Source organism: Anticarsia gemmatalis, chromosome Z (genome assembly GCF_050436995.1).
Source record: "Anticarsia gemmatalis isolate Benzon Research Colony breed Stoneville strain chromosome Z, ilAntGemm2 primary, whole genome shotgun sequence".
Taxonomy (NCBI): domain Eukaryota; kingdom Metazoa; phylum Arthropoda; class Insecta; order Lepidoptera; family Erebidae; genus Anticarsia; species Anticarsia gemmatalis.
The window spans coordinates 21650475-21668413 of NC_134776.1; the positions used below are offsets into that span (position 1 = coordinate 21650475).

At 34.3% G+C, this 17939-nt stretch overlaps 1 protein-coding gene across 3 annotated transcripts in view; it reads right to left on the bottom strand.

Moving 5' to 3' along the window:
• Positions 1-17939, bottom strand: part of t (C45 family peptidase tan) — a 65082-nt gene that overhangs the window by 13142 nt on the left and 34001 nt on the right. The window contains exon 1 of one of the 3 annotated variants that reach the window (XM_076134656.1): positions 5836-5989. The exons of the other annotated variants lie outside the window; for them this stretch is intronic. Within the exon in view, the coding sequence (XP_075990771.1) occupies positions 5836-5851 (16 nt within the window). The 5' untranslated portion in view covers positions 5852-5989. Of the gene's footprint in view, positions 1-5835; positions 5990-17939 lie in introns of those variants that run through there. 3 annotated transcript variants of the gene reach the window in all.

Sequence of the window (17939 nt, forward strand, 5' to 3'; positions counted from 1 at the left end):
TAAAGATGATAATTTTTATTTCGGAATGCAACTTGTTTGAGGATATTTTTTAAATATTTTTTATGATACTGATATGTCGTTTCTCTTTTGTTGATATGTCATCAGTGATTTAATAGTTGACTATAAATTAAATTAAATATTAGTGTGCATCGATATTATTTAAAAAAATCGGTTTTATTATATTTTATGTGCAGAAGAGTTATTTATTAATTGTACGATATTATAATATAACTTGTTTAAGTATTTGAAAATTAAAATATATTAAAAGAAATGATTTTTTTTTCGAAATTTGTACAAGACTTTATAAAATTCAAGCGAATTTCATTGTTTTTTATTTATGTAATAATTGTGCCCAATTTTTTATGCTCGTCGGTCTTAATAAGCTATCGGCAGTAAGTCATAATCCTCAAATATACATGTGACTTGAATAACAGTAGGTAATACTTATCAAAGATTGGTCGTTACAACGATCGCTTGTTTATAATTAGTTAAAATATGATACACCAACAAAGTAGATAATAATATCAAGTTCGCATAAAACAATATCGCAAGCAGAGCTTAGCAATGAAATACAATCGCATATGCAAAACGCGATACTATCATACTATAACAATATATATTCGCTTAGCCTTTGTTCCAAACTATGTTGGAGTCGGCTTCCAGTCTCACCGGATGCAGCTGAGTACCAGTGTTTTACATGGAGCGACTGCCTATCTGACCTCCACAACCCAGTTACTTAGGTATTAACACGATACTCTTCGGTAAGACTGGTTGTCAGACTTTCAAGCTTCTGACTACTGTTAACGACTGTCAAAGATCTTCGAAAATGACAGCCGGGACCCACAATTTAACGTGCCTTCCGAAACACGGAGGAACTCGATATGTATGAGATGGTCACCCATCCACGGAACAACCTCGGCAAGCGTAGCTTAACCTCAGAGATCGATCCGTGCGGCTGTTGTAAACTAAGCCACGAGCTCCTCCATACTATAACAATAAAATTGATATTATATATTACAGTCAAATCAGTAACTCCTTAAAAAAAGGTTAATAAACGCTTTTAATATAGAAATACATTGGAATCCCGAGAAAAATCAATATTAGTGTAATCAAGATAAAGAAAAAAACTAAAATTGTAAATTTTTGAGATTAATGAAAATTATATAACACTGCCACATTTTCTTTATCCCCTTACTGTCCCACTGTAGGGCAAGGGTCTCCTCTTAAACGAGAGAGGAGGTACCCCTTCACGCTGGCCAAGTGCGGGTTATATTCTAAGATAATGTTAATGGTATGTCCTTTACAAAATATCAACATTAAATTTAGCAAAAATATAAACTACCAACACCCTCGAATTTAATGTTGAAATAGAATATTTTAAACGTTTTCTAAAAATACAATTCTAGAAATAATTCACCGCGCACGGAATAGATGAAGCAATTAAAGTCAGTTCCTCTTGGAAACAAAATAAAAACAATAGTAAAATTGCTCAAATCATATGTTTTTATATAAGAGTATAATAATTTGCGATTGTTGTGTAATATGAGACGGTATCAATCCGCCATGTTTTTAAAGTCAAGGCCGAAACGCTATGTGTCACGAATACCATAAACAATTATATAGTTTTTTTTATAACTAGTAAAAAACAAACTACTATAGTGTTTGTATGTGGCTGCTGAACAAGAGGTCTCAAGTTTCATTCCCAGGTTGAGTAATTTTTTAACTTATAAATCTTGAAATTAATACTATAATGGAGTATTTCGATTACTGAAATGTTTTCAATACAGTATCATATTATTACGTGGCCCAATTCAGGCAATAGTCTAGCTCCCTGAAAACGGTGAAATGAGATGGGATTTTGTACACATCTACTCCTTAAATAACGGGCGTAAAGAAATTAAATATTATTTCAACTATTTCAAAATATTGCACAACATAACACAACACAAAATAACATTGATTTATTTAAATAGGTCGCGTTAGAATTAATGTTTTGTTTATATACGTCATAGCTAGCTGTTCACCATGATATTGTATTTTATAATACTGCCGTCGTAAATGTAAACACAGTAACTTAAGTTACTGTGTTTATAGTTTGTTTAGTTCTTTGGAATCAGGAGACCGCGGGCTATTTGAAAAAGTTTTCGGTTTGTTTGTACGATAGATAGTTACCGAAATACATTAAATAAAAACACAGTATTTTTACAAAAAAAACATTTTTCTTAATAAAAAATACAGTATCTGTGTTATTTTAAATTAAATAACAGTATCTCACTACTAACTGTGTTTTTTTAACCTGAATAGATTTTAATTTTTCTTTTTTTGCTTGATTATAACACGGCTTCTTCAGTTACTGTGATTGCGTATAAAATATTGTTCAAAGATAAACAACAAATACTTGAATAAATCACAGTATCTCATTTACTGTATTACTGATTTTATACGTATCTCTAAGAAACATAGCTATAACACAGTATGTACGTACTTACTGTGTCGTAATTCCCCTAATGTTAATATCTTTACTAAGTTACAACACAGTAATAGGTAAAACTTGGTTACAACACAGTAACCGTTGAGTTACCGTGTTGTAACTTAAAAAAGAAAAAAATATTATATTATTACCCTAGCTTAAAACACATTATCTAATTTTATTATTTATACAATAATAATATACTAGATATATATATACAGAATCAAAGATTTAACTATATACTAACATTAAAAGTTGCATTCAATAATATACAATAATTAGTATCTTCATGAGAGCAAAAATTAACCATTAAACTTCAATCGCGTTTTTCTCAAAACGCATATTTTGAAGTTACTGTGTTTAGATTTACGACGGCAGAATAGGCCTGCTATCCCTGAAGATAAACAATTATAATATACCAATAGTTGACTAGATGCGAGTTTCTTAACCTAGTACAAAAATACAGCGCCCTTAACGTGATATAGAAGTACTTATTATAGTGTATATGGGAAAAACTACAGCGCCTCTAGCGTGATTTCCAAGAACTAATTTTAAACGTCAAATATAAAAAAATATATTACGAAATATCAAATCTATGTTATTGAGTGCAGGGCTCGTAGGTTCGACTTCTTTAGGATAAGTGTGATCGTTATTTACAAATTTTGTCCGGTTAATCTGTGTTAATTTTTTGTTAGACATTATACTAGTGCTGAACTAGTTTTTAAATAAGAAAATATAAAAAGCTGTTTAGTAAAATTTAGCTAGTTTCCGAATAACAATAAATTAGATAAAATCCAAATGCATTATTAAATGGGTATAACTCACTGCATGCATACTGAATACTAATTTAAAGCAATAAGTAACTACTGAACATACAGCTACTGATCTGTACTAATATTATAAAGCTGAAGAGTTTGTTTGTTTGAAGGCGCTAATCTCAGGAACTACTGGTCCGATTTGAAAAAATATTTCAGTGTTAGATAGCGCATTTATTGAAGGCTATAGGTTATATATCATCTCGCTACGACCAATAGGAGCAGAGTACCAGTAGAAAATGTTACAAAAACGGGGAAAATTTTGACCCATTCTCTCTTATGTGACGCAAGCGAAGTTGCCCGGGTCAGCTAGTACAATATAGAAATATATACATATGTATATCATATTTCATGTAGTTTCTTTGAAGGACAAGTGCTAAGACTGTCATTGTTTGTCCTGTAGTGTGGCAAAAACGTTTAATTGTTATACAAATGTGTTCTGTGAAAAAAAACCGCGCTTGTACCGAGAACGTACTGATTACTGTTAATTGTCTCAACTAGATTTGTTTAATAATAATTGCTCTTTTATACTCTGTCATTTGTTCACTCGCGAGCAATAATATGTCAGTACATTTAACTGCACGTTTAGCGCAGTAGTTTTCATAGCCACCTCGTCGCAATAACCGTAGCACCGCGATTTTGTTCTAAGCTTGGTTCTTAATGTATCTATATAAGCATGTATTTAGAAGTATATTAGTATGTTTATCAGTTTTTTGGTTACAATAGTACAATTTCTGCTTAGTTTGGAATCAAATTTTAATGACCATGAGAGTTGTCGCATGATTTTTATCTAAACCTATCTATTTTCAACCGTGCGTTTTTGAAAGAAAACAATAAATAAGGTAGGGTCGCCAAATGCCGCCCCCTTTTTGTAAAAAAAACATGAAAAATAAAATAAAATACTATCAGTTATAAATAAAATGTCAAATATGAGCTTTAATATTAATTTATTAATAAAAATAATCAAAAATGCCGTAGAGATATCACAAAAACTTTAAATGGTACAATAACAAAAATACTTAAATTTTCTAAAATATTTTTTGGGCATCTAATTCCGTCCCGGGGACGATATTGAGATCACAGTTAATCAGTACACGCTTGAAGTCTTAATAATATTATAATTATATATATATTTCTTCTTCGGCATCTAAAAAATAAAAAAAATAGTTACTAAAGTATATTTAAACTTATTTACAAACTGAAGTAAAGTTGACTTGTGAATACATGTACGTGAGCCTAATACCGTCCCGGGGGCGGTATTAGGCTCACGTGAGTGGACGGTATTAGGATTTTTCTACCTGTATTAAAATGCATTCATTAAACAAAAAACGTGTCACAACCTGTCGATCTAATGTATCGATTTACATCAGCGGTAATCTATGGTTATTTTAACACACTTTTTGTAACAATAATTTAGGTATATCAACACTGTATGAAATTTGAGAATATTTTAATAAAAAACTCACCTTGGACACTTTTTTTTATTTTCAAATATCTCCACGTACGAACACTACACCACACTCACTTTTGCACTATGGCCGACTGATGCAACAAGCATTTAGTTCACCTAATTACTAATAGATGGCGTATTTTAGACAATGAGATATTGAGGGGGACGGTATTAGGCCTGGGGACGAAATTTGGCGACCCTACCTTACTCGTGGCTAAAGTTATGACAGCCGCGCTCTCATTTTCAAAGATTTTTAACAGTCAGGAGCTTGAAAGTCTGACAGTCAGTCTTATCGAGGGGTATCGTGTTATAACCCAGGTAACTGTAATAAATTCCAGGTTGGATAATTAAAATAATCTTGTTTTAATTGGAGATCGAACCTGAGACCAACAGTGATCAACAGTTACGCGATTGTAATGTTTAAATTCTATGCGTATTATTATGTCATCAAAATATATTTTTTTAAGCAGTATGTTCATGGCCAGAGGTCTGTTTATAGTCCCTCCCTCATTCCGGGAGGAGACCCATGCCCATGGAACGCCACTGGAAAACGGGCTTATATTTGTTGTTGTGTATCGCTTGTGGTTACGTTCAACAGAGGGTAAATAATCAGTGTGGTTTATTATCTTATGAATCACTAGTTTAATGATGGTCAAGCGTCGTTAAGCGTTACGTATTCGTGCTTCAAGGACGCGTGAAATATCGATTCTTTTAACTTTGGTCAACCATGTCTACTCAAGGCCTAACCTCTCTCTCTTTCGGGAGGAGACCCTTGCCCAGCAGTGGGACAGACATGAGTTATAAAAAACCATGTCGAAGTGGCAAGGACTAATAAGCGTCTAAAAAACCTAGAAAAAGAGTTTGAAATATTTATTGTTTCAGTGATAGTGGTAGACTAAACGTACGTAACCATAAATCAAATCATGAGATGTATTTTTATAGACGTTTTTCCCCTTAAAGTCGTACCTACAATTTTTTTTTGGCTGAAAACTGTTCTTGTTTACATTATAGGAGACATATTTTATAAATAAATATAGACGCTAGCATTTTCTTAAAAAAAATAATTAATAATTACGCGTAAAAATATAAAAATCACTCACCATTTAATTCCTTCATATTGTAAACAAAAACACACTCTTCCTAATTCACAGATACTTTATACAGTACGTTAGTTAATAGATATATTATATTTATACTAATATTTAGTCATTTCATGTCACTGAGAGGTTTGGCGGCGAACGATACACTGAGTCATGTCGAACGACGGCGCGACTATTATATCTGTCGTATCAAGGATATAACTACTAGACTCTATGTAGTGCTTCAGCTCTCTGAAGTACCTAGATTTTGGGGTGAGCTCGCATTTTTAGTAACGTTTAAGTAAATAACGGTTAAGGTGGTCGCCTCGCTACTACCATTGGGAGGTCTTGGGTTCTATTCCCACATGGGACAATTATTTGTGCGAAACATTTGTTTCGGGTCTGGTTGTACTTTATGTCCGTTGTTTGTATGATTGTAAGTCTTTAAAAAAAATGTATTTGGACAACTCAAAAATGTAATTGGACAACATTTGATTCCAAACTAAGCAGGGCTTGTACTATAGTAACCAAATAACTATAGATAAATTGACAACCAGGCCATCAAAACAAATGTTCGTGCTCATCACAGAAATATTTTTCTCGGCTGGGATTCGAACCCACCACACGCGGCGCTACGGTTATTGGGGCGGCTACAACCAGCCTCACAGACGGGTTTCGTATTATAACCCAGGTAACGGGGTTGTTGAGGTTCGATAAGCAGTAAATTCATGTAAAATACTGGCTTCAGCTGCATCCTGTGAGACTAAAAGCCGAATCGTATATATTTGGAAGACACGCAAGGCATTAGTACTATCGGCATGTCGGTGACACCTAATCAAAATTAAGAAAGAACTTCGATGACTTGCAGACTTATAATGGCATCAACTTGCCAAGGCTCTCTACCAAGTGGTCGGACTATAGTACTGTTTAATTCATATAAGATTAATATGTCACCATGTTATATTGCATTGCGTATTGATTCTCGACGTTTTTTTTACGTTTAGATTGATTCGCGTAGTTTAAAATGGTTATAGTTATTTGGAAAGGCAAAAATTGTTTTTGTGTAAATGTAGAATTTAATTATTAACTGATTAAGGGATATTTAAGAAAGAAAAGTTATAGTGTACCGAATAAGAAAAAAAGATTTTATTGTTAGAGGTGGCTCAGTATATTTTAGGGTAGAGCCTTTTCCTTAGAAAAATTAAGATAATATTTACAATTTTTTTACTATAATCGAGTATCGAGAAAATAAATTGTATGAAAATCTGATCAGCCGTCGAAATTATTTTGGCAGTACATTTTAAATGTCAAACTCTCGATACTAGATGGTTCAAATTGTAGAGAATTGCGCTACAGGATATTTTTCTTTGATAATGTTAAAACGTTGTTTATGTCTTTATGATATAGGTACATACAGAGCAATGAGATGCAATTTAACATTATTATTTTCTTGAAATTTTCACAGTGAAAGTGCTAAGCGCTCTAATTGCTAATGTTATTTTCTAATGATTCATTCATGGGAATTCATGGGCTATCGTAGCTTGGTGGTATTGCGTGGAGAAGAGAGTGCATTATGTATGTGTACTTGTAGCGCAATTCTGTATAACCTGTACTGTTGAATATCGAGAGTTTGACATTTAGAATGTACTACCAAAATAGTTCCTACGACGCCCGTCAGAGGCGCTGATCAGATTTTCATACAACATTTCTCGATGACAAGCCGGTTGTCGGTAGTCGAAAGTAGTAGAGAATCGAGCTATGGAACACCGTACGCAAAGGCTGGTTCAATGAAACTTGCCGTTGTAACCGGATCAGCCAGGAGGATATTATTATTCAGTAAATCGGGATAGATATAATGCTATATCCTGAAAGACTGATTCAATTATAAGTTATACGGTTATCTTTGTAGCATATGTTTGCGGATGTCAATCGAGAACTATACACAGATTATTACCATAATACGATGGTATAATACGACCTTAATATAATTGGGATAAATGAAGTAGGATGAATTATAATATTATATGATCATTTTGTTTTTTTGACCTTAACGAGTTATAGTTATACATAATATAACAGTTTAATATACCTTCAAACAGGTTGCGACCGTTGACGTCAAACAGTCACGATAATACATTAGTTTTTCCTTCCTTTTTAGAATTTTTAAATATTTATGGGTTTCTACTTGTCTTTGAAATGTTCTCACTTCCGGAATCAAATTGAACTCGGCTTGCGGTTCATATTAATTTCGAGATTTTTATTATCTTTTTATTGTTATGTAATTTTATTTTAATGATTGTTTTTTGCGTTTCCTTAAATAGACACAATGATGGGTTAATTTAAATGGCAAATTTGAAGATTAATTAGTTAATTATGACATTGAATTTGTTATTGTTAATAGGCCTATGCAGGTCATAGTTACGAATAATATATTTTGGAGATCTCTATCGGTGTACCTATTCGTGAATAAAAAATAAACAATTTAAGAATGCGAATGTTGGTGATTATGGGTTTTTCATTTGTAACTCTATCATGCAGAAACTGTGGAATTATTTATTAATGCATTTGCCACCTAGACAGTTTATAAGTTAGATTACGGCGTGGTAGATCTACAAGAGCTTTTTACTCAGATAAAGTTGCGGGCAAGAGCTAGTACGATATCCCAAATTTGACCTACATTTATAACAGAAAACTTCAGAAACGTGTTTATGCTATAAAATAGTAGGTATAACAGTTATTCTACTCATTAGAGAAAGATGAAAAAACCTGTTATTTTGTTGTTATGTTATTATATACAGTTGCATTCAGTTGTCGGTCAACAATCGAACAGGTCAGTGACCTTTGCTTCGGTTACACGCGGTACCGGAGGCGTGGCGAAGCGAATATTACCAGATTGTTGCGTTTTATCCACTTTATGGTTGGTAATGGGTCTTTATGGGTCTATAATAAACAAGCGGACCCGACAGACGTTGTCCTGTCTACACGTCTTTGTTTTCAAAATTTTAAACTTTTTTTAATAATCTAAACCATTCTCAGATCTCCTTGAACACACACAAAACAATTCATCAAAATCGGTCCAGTCGTTTAAGAGAAGTTCAGTGACATACACACTTACAGAAGAATTATATATATAAAGATTATATTCTTTATATACATACATACCTACATAAAGTCACGTCCTTTACTCATAATCATAGGGGTAGGTAGAGACCTACCCCTATGATTATGAACGCCAAAGAACGCCACTAGTTATGCCCTACAAACTACTCTTGCTTTATACAATCCATATATTTTTATAATTTTTGAAGAACCTGTTAAGATGACAAGGCAAGAAACTCACGACATGTTCTTTTTGATTGCCAATATTATTGTTACTTTTCATTGATGAAGATTTACTACACTGGCCAGAAATAACATTAAAAAAATGAATTAAAAAGTCAACTAAAGGTCTATAATAATAATAATTCGGACTCAGCTAACTTCCCTGGTATTCATAACTCTTACGTTGCAAGATTTTATTGTTTATTTGTACAATGGGGGAATTAACGAGAACATACATTTTTCCTTGAAGTTCCTGATTTTCCTCACATTTCTTATTGTTCATATAGATCTTTAGGCACCTTATATACGCACCCACGTAATTTCAATGGTACTTTTACAAAATAAATTGTTAGTGTCTGAAAGTATTTAGGAAAGTTGCGGTTGACGTATAAAATGTACTACAGAATTAATACCTACGTCGCCCGCTAGAGGCGCTGATCAGTTTCATACAAAATTTATCGTTAGTTAGCCGTTTAGCCATAGTTGATAGTAGCCGGAAATCGCCGTTGCTGCACATTTCCCCTAAATATATTTATTTTGGTTATTTTGCTTCCTAGCAGCGACTTGCAGCTAAATTCCTACGCAAAGTTATCTTCTTCTTATCGTATGGTTAGTGGTCAACCTAGTGTCAAAGTTGTTCAAGCCGCCCGAAGGCCTTTGACGTGGCTTAACGACTGTTATCTTAATTGACAACAACCGGGACCGACTTTTTACGTGCCCTCCGAAGCGCGGAGCACGCCCAGCTCAAATACCACTATGCGGTCACCCATCTATGGAATGACCGCGCCAAGGTTCGCTTAACCCACAGATCGTTTACCGACCGGTGAGCGCAACTGGCTATGGGTGGTGCAAAGTTATTATTTATAGTCTTTAAACGTACCAAGAGATTCCAAGTAAAAATAATTTATATTCCTTTCACGGTATGAATGTTATTAGCATCACATTACCGGCGCTTACGCCCTTGCTCCATTAACAATACTATCATTATCATCAGCCACAACTAGTTCCGATCGTATCGTACCTACTCATATTTATATCGTATGGTCAAGCGTCGACGTAGTGTCAAAGTTCGTTCAATCCCGTTTACTTACTAAAGATAAGCATTATAATTATCTATCTCTTCCGATACTTCGCTTTCTATAACCTCATGGATAGCAATTCCTACCTGAAGAAGGTATTGATAGAAAAAATAGCAATCTGTCTGTCTTTACTACAGTTTGAAAAACAGAATAATCAAAAAGGCTGTTATCGATCGTTATTCACGGAGAAAGACTTTTGACGTGACTGATTAAAAGCCTTAAAAGGTAAACTTTCTATGAAATAAATCAACCTAGAGGTTATTTAACTTATCGATCGTTTACCAACAGATGAGTACTATTGGTGACAGCATTTCAATCAAATCAAATCGTTTCCCCTTATATAAATATTAAATAATTGAGTATTACTTTTATCTAAGCAAATATTATTTTTTCACTGTACTTTTCTCTCATCTAAATTCTTCTTCATCTAAAATAGCAACAATAAAAAATTACTAATAAGGGTGCTAAAAGGTCTAACTTAGATACATCCAACTCTATCTTTACTGGGTAAATAAAGTATGTATTTCTAGGTTACGGAAAATATCGTAAAATTCCTAAACGGCTGGTAATTATCCCAAATGACTGTTGACCATCGAGGTGGACTTCGAACCAAGTCCTAACCTCGAACACACGGAGATACAGATAATGATACACTGCACAGCTGATCAGCAATGGCGGCAAGTTACATAGAAACTAACCTATATCATAATATATTTATTTTTCAAATGAAAATAGTTTATCCGTAATTGGGATTCCATCTATCAATTTCCTTAATAATGTCCAGTTCAGTGCACCCGTTTCGAGGAGACTAAGTTCTAAATAAATTAATGTAGATTAACGAATGCGTATGTAAATGGAAACGCATTGGTGCGCCCTAGAAAGACATACACAGATCACAGTAGCACTTGCAAAAAGAAATGCGTAGTACTCGGAACCGCCGGTAATGTATAAATGTATGGATGCGAGCGCAGCAAGGAAAGTTTGTAAGGATCGTACCAAGTGGCGGTCTTTGGTCTCTACCTATCTCTACGGGAAAACTGCGTGATTTGTTGTTGAATGTATAAAGTTACCTGTTGGGGCCTATGTAAAAGTCGAAAACACATCGGGGAATTTGATGAGAGGATGCCAGCGGCTCTTTATTTTGCAAAGATTTTGATGAAACGAAACTCGGACTGCATAAAAATTACTTCAAAGTAAACAAATGGTGAGAAGAGACCAAATTTTTTGCGTACATTTTCTTCACCATACACATTCATACATAATTTTGAGTCTTCAGAACGTAAAAACCTTGAGATAGGGTACTTATATAATAAGGAAGTACCAGAATAAGTAAATAATTACTAACACAATGACAACATTTTATTTTTCGTTATTTTCAAACTAATGGCGACACGAAATATTAGATGTATGTACTATTTTCCGGGGTTATATGTTATGTTTTTGATTTGCGATCAGATAATTGAAATTAATGGTCTTATTTTGTCGTTATTTGTAATTGATCTTGATATACATAACGCCATTTTCTACAGACCATCGACTAGCGAGCGTGTGACAATTTTAATAAGGTACTTATGAATAAGTGAGATAATCTATTTGCTAGATAAGTTATAAGATTGCTGTTAACCTAGTGTGCAACCTAGTGTCAAAGTTGTTGACAAGCTGCCCGAAAGCCTTTGATATGGCTTGACGACGCCGGGACTGTATTGTAACGTGCCCTCAGACAGAGACAGCTAAAATATTGCTATGTGGCCACCCATTTATAGACCGTCCGCGCTAAGGTTGCTTAACCCACTTCATCGTGTATCGAACAGCGAGCGCAAGTACGTTACTTTTCACCACGGGAAATATTTTCACGCGGACAATGTCGCAGACAGAAGTTAGTTACAAAATATTCTGGCCTTGCTAAGGGGTAGGCAGAGACCAGAGAACGCCACTTGGAATTTTAAAAGACAACTCTGGACTAGTTTCATTCTGCACAGTCTTTATATGTGTATTTACATTGGTGTTATTATCCGAACATGAAACTATTCATACATATTTTAAACATACAATTTATATTATAAGTTTGCTAATTCTATTTAATTCCTTGGATTAAGTTGACATAATTACAACTATTCTCTTGATTATAATGCTAAAATCAGCAAATAAATATAAATAATTAGTGCAATAACGTCTTTTTAAGTGTATTAGTAATTATGTTATAAGAAGAGGTTGATGACCTTTTGTTATCAGTACCAACTCGTTATTGCTGAAGGATTTTTTCAAGGTTTCTTTATGAAACTAACCTTAATTGCGGGCTTAATTCAACACCTGAAATTTTGACTAATCTTCTTAGTATCCGAACCCAGATTTGGCACAAAAGAGACCTCTACCTCATTCGGGGAAGAGAACCTTGCTCAGGCAGCATAGAAACAGTGTAGGCTTTCAGTTTAGGCATCAATCGGCCTAGCCGGGTGGTAAAACCGAATATATTGGTATAAATATTCGGAAAAAATGCCGATTGAAATGTTTAAACCAAATTGTAAGGATGCACCCTAAGGAACTTATACTCGGTCGGCATAAGCCCAACTAGAGCAGTAATTGCTTTGATTCGGTTTTGTTGTTCTGTAAAAATTGACAAAGAAGGGGCTTCGGGTAAACATAATATTATTTAAAATCAACAAACATTTTATTATTTCTAAGTTTTTAATAAGAAAATAAAAAGAATCTAATTAGTTATGTTTGGTAGTTATTATACAATTAGATACTAATCTGTTTGCATGAGACGTCCGTTATAATACGCTTTAATAGGTAAAGAAACATTAAGTCGCGTTCTAATACTCGTAAAACGACATCCAATCATTATAAATTTATAAAGATAATAAAGACAATTAACCCTCTTATTAAATCTTTATTACTATCAACTACTGTAGTCCGATTCTCTACTACTATCGAGAATTGACAATCGGCTAGCTGTCGAAAAAAATTGTATGACAAGCGCCTCTAGCGGGCGTCGTAGGAACAATTATGGCAGTACATTATAAATGTCAAAAATTTCTTTACTCGATGGTTCCAATTGTACCGTGCTACTGTAACTAGTCTGCAGGCGTAAATGGAAACGCCGGGATCGCTCCCGGCGTTTCCGACGCATAACGTCACCGATATGATCTGTGTATAAAGATCATATCGGTGATGTTTTGCAAAAAGGTCAGGTGCATCAGTGCTCGTAACCGGCGGTCCTGTATCACAAGATGTATGCAATTTACATAGAGTGACTGCCTATCGCACCTCCACAACACAGTAACCTGTGTTATAACACGGCACCCTTTCCGTAAGATTGCTTGTCAGACTTTCAACTGATAACGACTCCCAAAGTTCTTTGAAAATGACAGAACCAGGACTCAAGATTGATCGTTCCTTCAGAAACACAGAGGAACACAATATGCATAACATAGTCACCCATCTAAAGACCAACCTCGGTAAGCGTAGTAACCTTAGAGATCGATCTCTCGGCGGTTTTTACTAAGCCACGAGTAGGTAGTGTATTAGAAAATAACAATAATATAGACTTAGAGGCAAAGAAACAAAAAATGCGGATATGATACACATTCAAATCAATACGACACCATGCACATAATATATTATATTATATACTATCTGTATATAAAATGTAATTTAAAACATCTACATCGGACACTTACTTCCTAGGCAATGTTTAATTGAAAAAATGAACACCTGTCAATGTTAGGCTTCGTTTACAATAGCTCACAAAAAACCTCTGGCTTAAAAAAATCTCAAGATAAATTGTGTTCTAAATGAGTCCGATTGATGGCAATTACTTATTATAAATTCTCTAATTAGGTGTCATTACACACATGCTCTTTTGCGCGTGAAACAACCACGGAAGCCCGCGAACGATTTCTTCGGGCTTGACAGATGAGCGCGGCGCGTGCTCTTTCCTTTGTTGTTTCACGCGCGAAAGAGCGTGTGTGTAAAGGCACCTGTTATTATAAAAGCAATTCATCAATCATACGCGGGGATGGGACGCCCTAAAAATACACAACTTATAGTAATATCTTGGCCTCTGCCTACCCTTATGGACGAAGGGCATGAATGTTTATCTACGTATGTAAAATCAAAATATTGATGTATGATGGAGTGCTTATTAAAACATAAAATAAATGCAATTATCTCTTAAAAACGTAAATTGAAAATAAGAGTTTACTTACAGTGCAATGTAAAGGAAACTTTTTTTTAATTAAATTTACATCATAACATGCATTCGTGCTTAAGTATCAATCTATGTAGAAGGCTCCTAACAGAAACAAAAACTGCATTTCAAAGACGCCGTGCCCGTGTCTATATCTTTGCAAAAACTAATACTCACTTCACAAGGAACAATCAATGACATGTTAATTAAACTAGTGTTCAAAGTAACGCTTATTATTTGTTATAAATTATTATTTTGGCACGTGTACAGTGCATTGGAAAGACCTCACCTTGTAATTACTTGTAATGTTCGAACAATATGAACGACCACGTGTAAGACTATAGGATAATTTTAAGACTGGTTTAGGCATGTGCATAAGAAGCACTTAATGCGTAATTACTTACGGCTAACTTAAAAAAAAAACCATCAAGATCTATTCAATAGAAAAATATGTCTAAAACATTTGTTTCTTTATATCTTAACTACTTTGAGCGTCCAACTGCTGGGCAAAGGCAAGAAATCTATAAGTGCTCCCAAACAGCAGTAAATAAAATGTATATAAAATATCCATATCACAATGTCAGTTACCGTACTCCTCCGAAACGGCTTGACTGATTTTCATGAAATTTTGTAAGCATATTGAGTAGGTTTGAGAATCGACCAACATCTATTTTTCATACGCCTATGTAACACTATTTTCTTTATATGGCAAATCAACGTTTGCCATATAAAAGCAAGTATTTAAATAAAATACAGACGAATTTAAAACGTCCTCCTTTTGTTGAAGTCACTCAGACAGCGTCATAGGAATACCACAGAGTATAACAAAACAAACGTTTTCATAGTGGCATCTAGTGTAACAAAGTAATAGGTGATCAGTTGGCAACAATAGTTACCGGAATCGCAGTCAGTAGGCCTGTCTTAACGGGCACATTGTCGCCTTCAAGGTTATATCTAACTGCTGTTAAGTTGTATTGATTTAAACGCGGCTTTTTAAATGTATAGCTGCAAATAGCCGAGAAATAATTACCTAGAATTTCGACGAGTATAATGATTGACTGGATACCGTATTGAACTTGCAAGATATATAAAAGATAAAGACATTTACATTTTCATTTTGAGATCTACAAATAGGTGGTTTTGATTGTACTTTATGTTCGATGTCCGATGTTCGTCTTAGCGAGATATAAAAAAAAAGAAATAATGGATAATACATTGGCTACATTTCTTTCCGTTTAACAGAAAGGGCCTGGTCATCGCAGACGAAGATAGTTGGGTGACCTGGACGTATTTGGTAAGGTCGGGAGTCTGGTTGGAGCTTGCCGCTGATAGGGAGATTTAAAAGGATAGAAGGAAGGCCCTTGTATGGCACTGGGACACTAAAACAGGTAAAAGAAAAAAAACAGAAAAGAATTAGCTAAGTCTAATGTAAGATATTTAGATTTTTACCATTTTACGATATATTTTGGGAAATATTCATTTATTTTTGCAAATTGCCGTATAATTACTTTAAAAGTTTTGAGTTCCGCAAATTTAAGTGCATCTTGACATATTTTACGTTGACAATGACGTCAAACATTAATTTAATGTTTCCATACATCCGATTATAACGGAAGGCTGGCGGTCAGTACATAATAAATATAGTTTAATTCTATTGAGCCTTGAATCTTAACGCCTACCACTAGAGGACCGATGGTATCTACAATATTAGTTATTCATTTAGGTCAAATGAAATGATATTTACAATTACTGAATCTACCACTGGCTCAGGGAGTAGAGTAGAGAGTACGGTTGCTGGATCCAGGCTGATCATTTCCTGGACATTTCTGGGGTCACGAACGGAATCAGAATTTTGATCTACGATCCGAGACCATAGTAAGTAGGAATGACCAAAAAAACGACGTAGTATCGTAATTCAAGTCATCACTCGCCACTCGTCAAGAACTAGTATTTTTTCGTTCCGGGACAGCAAAGTAAAATTACTGGACTCGAAACATTAGACAAAATAACAAAACAGTCCCGGAAATCCCGGCCACCTGGCAACTCTAGAGAAGAGCCTTATAAGAAGAGAAACTCACAGAAATTCTTTTCAATCACCGAATAATTTACCGTTTAGTCAATCTAGTTTTGTAATTTTTACAATCAATATAACTTTTAGTGTAACGTTGTATTTTCATTAAACGGAATAAACATATTTTTCAGCTGCTAGCTTCAGATTTGCTACATTTGCCGCTAAAAAATACAATAAATGAAATTGCACTCTAATTGAGACAGTTTATACAAACACCACCACAGTTGAGCCCGGGCAATCTTGTACACATGAAAGACCGAAGTTTGTAAAAGAGTTCAGTACATAGCCTAAAGGTATACCTTATCAGTACAAGATATAATGGGTTTTATTGTCGTACATTTTAAAAGTGCGTAGTACTTGTAACGCAGTCCTGTAATTCAGACACCATGAGTTAATGAAGCAAACATAGTTTGCAGGGACAGCAATTGGCGTTCTCTGGGCTCTGACTATGGGTACACCGATGAAGGAAAAATGGGTGATTTAAGTCAACTGTGTGTAATGTTTGTTTGTATGTATGTAAAACTACGACAGATTATATAATTTTGTAGTTCAGCAGTTTTCTAATAAACAAAAAAATTGTATCGAGGCCGAAATTTGTATAATATTGTAATCATCTTAAATACCGGAATCATACATTCCCGCCGGTTAATTCATTACTAACTGAAGGTTAAGTGATGACGTCAAACTTGTCTCCATTAATATCTAACATAACCTAGGTTAAGTTAAATTATGTTGAATTAATTTCACAGGTTACAATTTTACAAAGCTTTTAACTAACCGTATAATTTTCTAATAAATCTAGCCTTTCATTAAATCCATTTTGTAGTTTTTGCTTGTATGCATCTAATTAATAATAATACCTAGAAGTATTAGAATAACTTAAGAACTAAACCCGGAAATTAACTGGTCTAGCAGTATATTTTGAAACAAAAATTATCCCATGATGGTAGAACTGAGTGTCAGCTGTCCCATCGAGGAGAAAACCATAGAAAACAGGTGGGACAAGTACCAAAGATACAATTTAACTAACTTTTGTTTAGTTTGATGGCGATCCGGTTTTTAAGCCTAAATTTTATTCCATAATCAAGATAAAAACAATACAAAAAGATTTTACTCTCACTTTCCGATCATCACCTCCGGCTTCTGAGGTACATTAAGCATTAGTTTGTCTATTCATTAGCGTTTAAACTCATATAAAAATTACAGTTTCAATAGATAAACTACCGCTACATGTACCCCAGAAACCGGGGGCCTATCACACCAGTTAGCCGGTGACCACGATCGGTGTACTCGGTCGAAACGTCCAGTAAATAAATAAGTTAAAATAACATATTCTAGCTGCAAATATATTCTTAAAACCTAGCGGATGTTTACTTATGTTAATGTAACAATATGTGCATGTATTTGAGCGTCATTAATGTAATAAATTACAAGTAAATGCATCTAATACGTCATGTGGGGCACA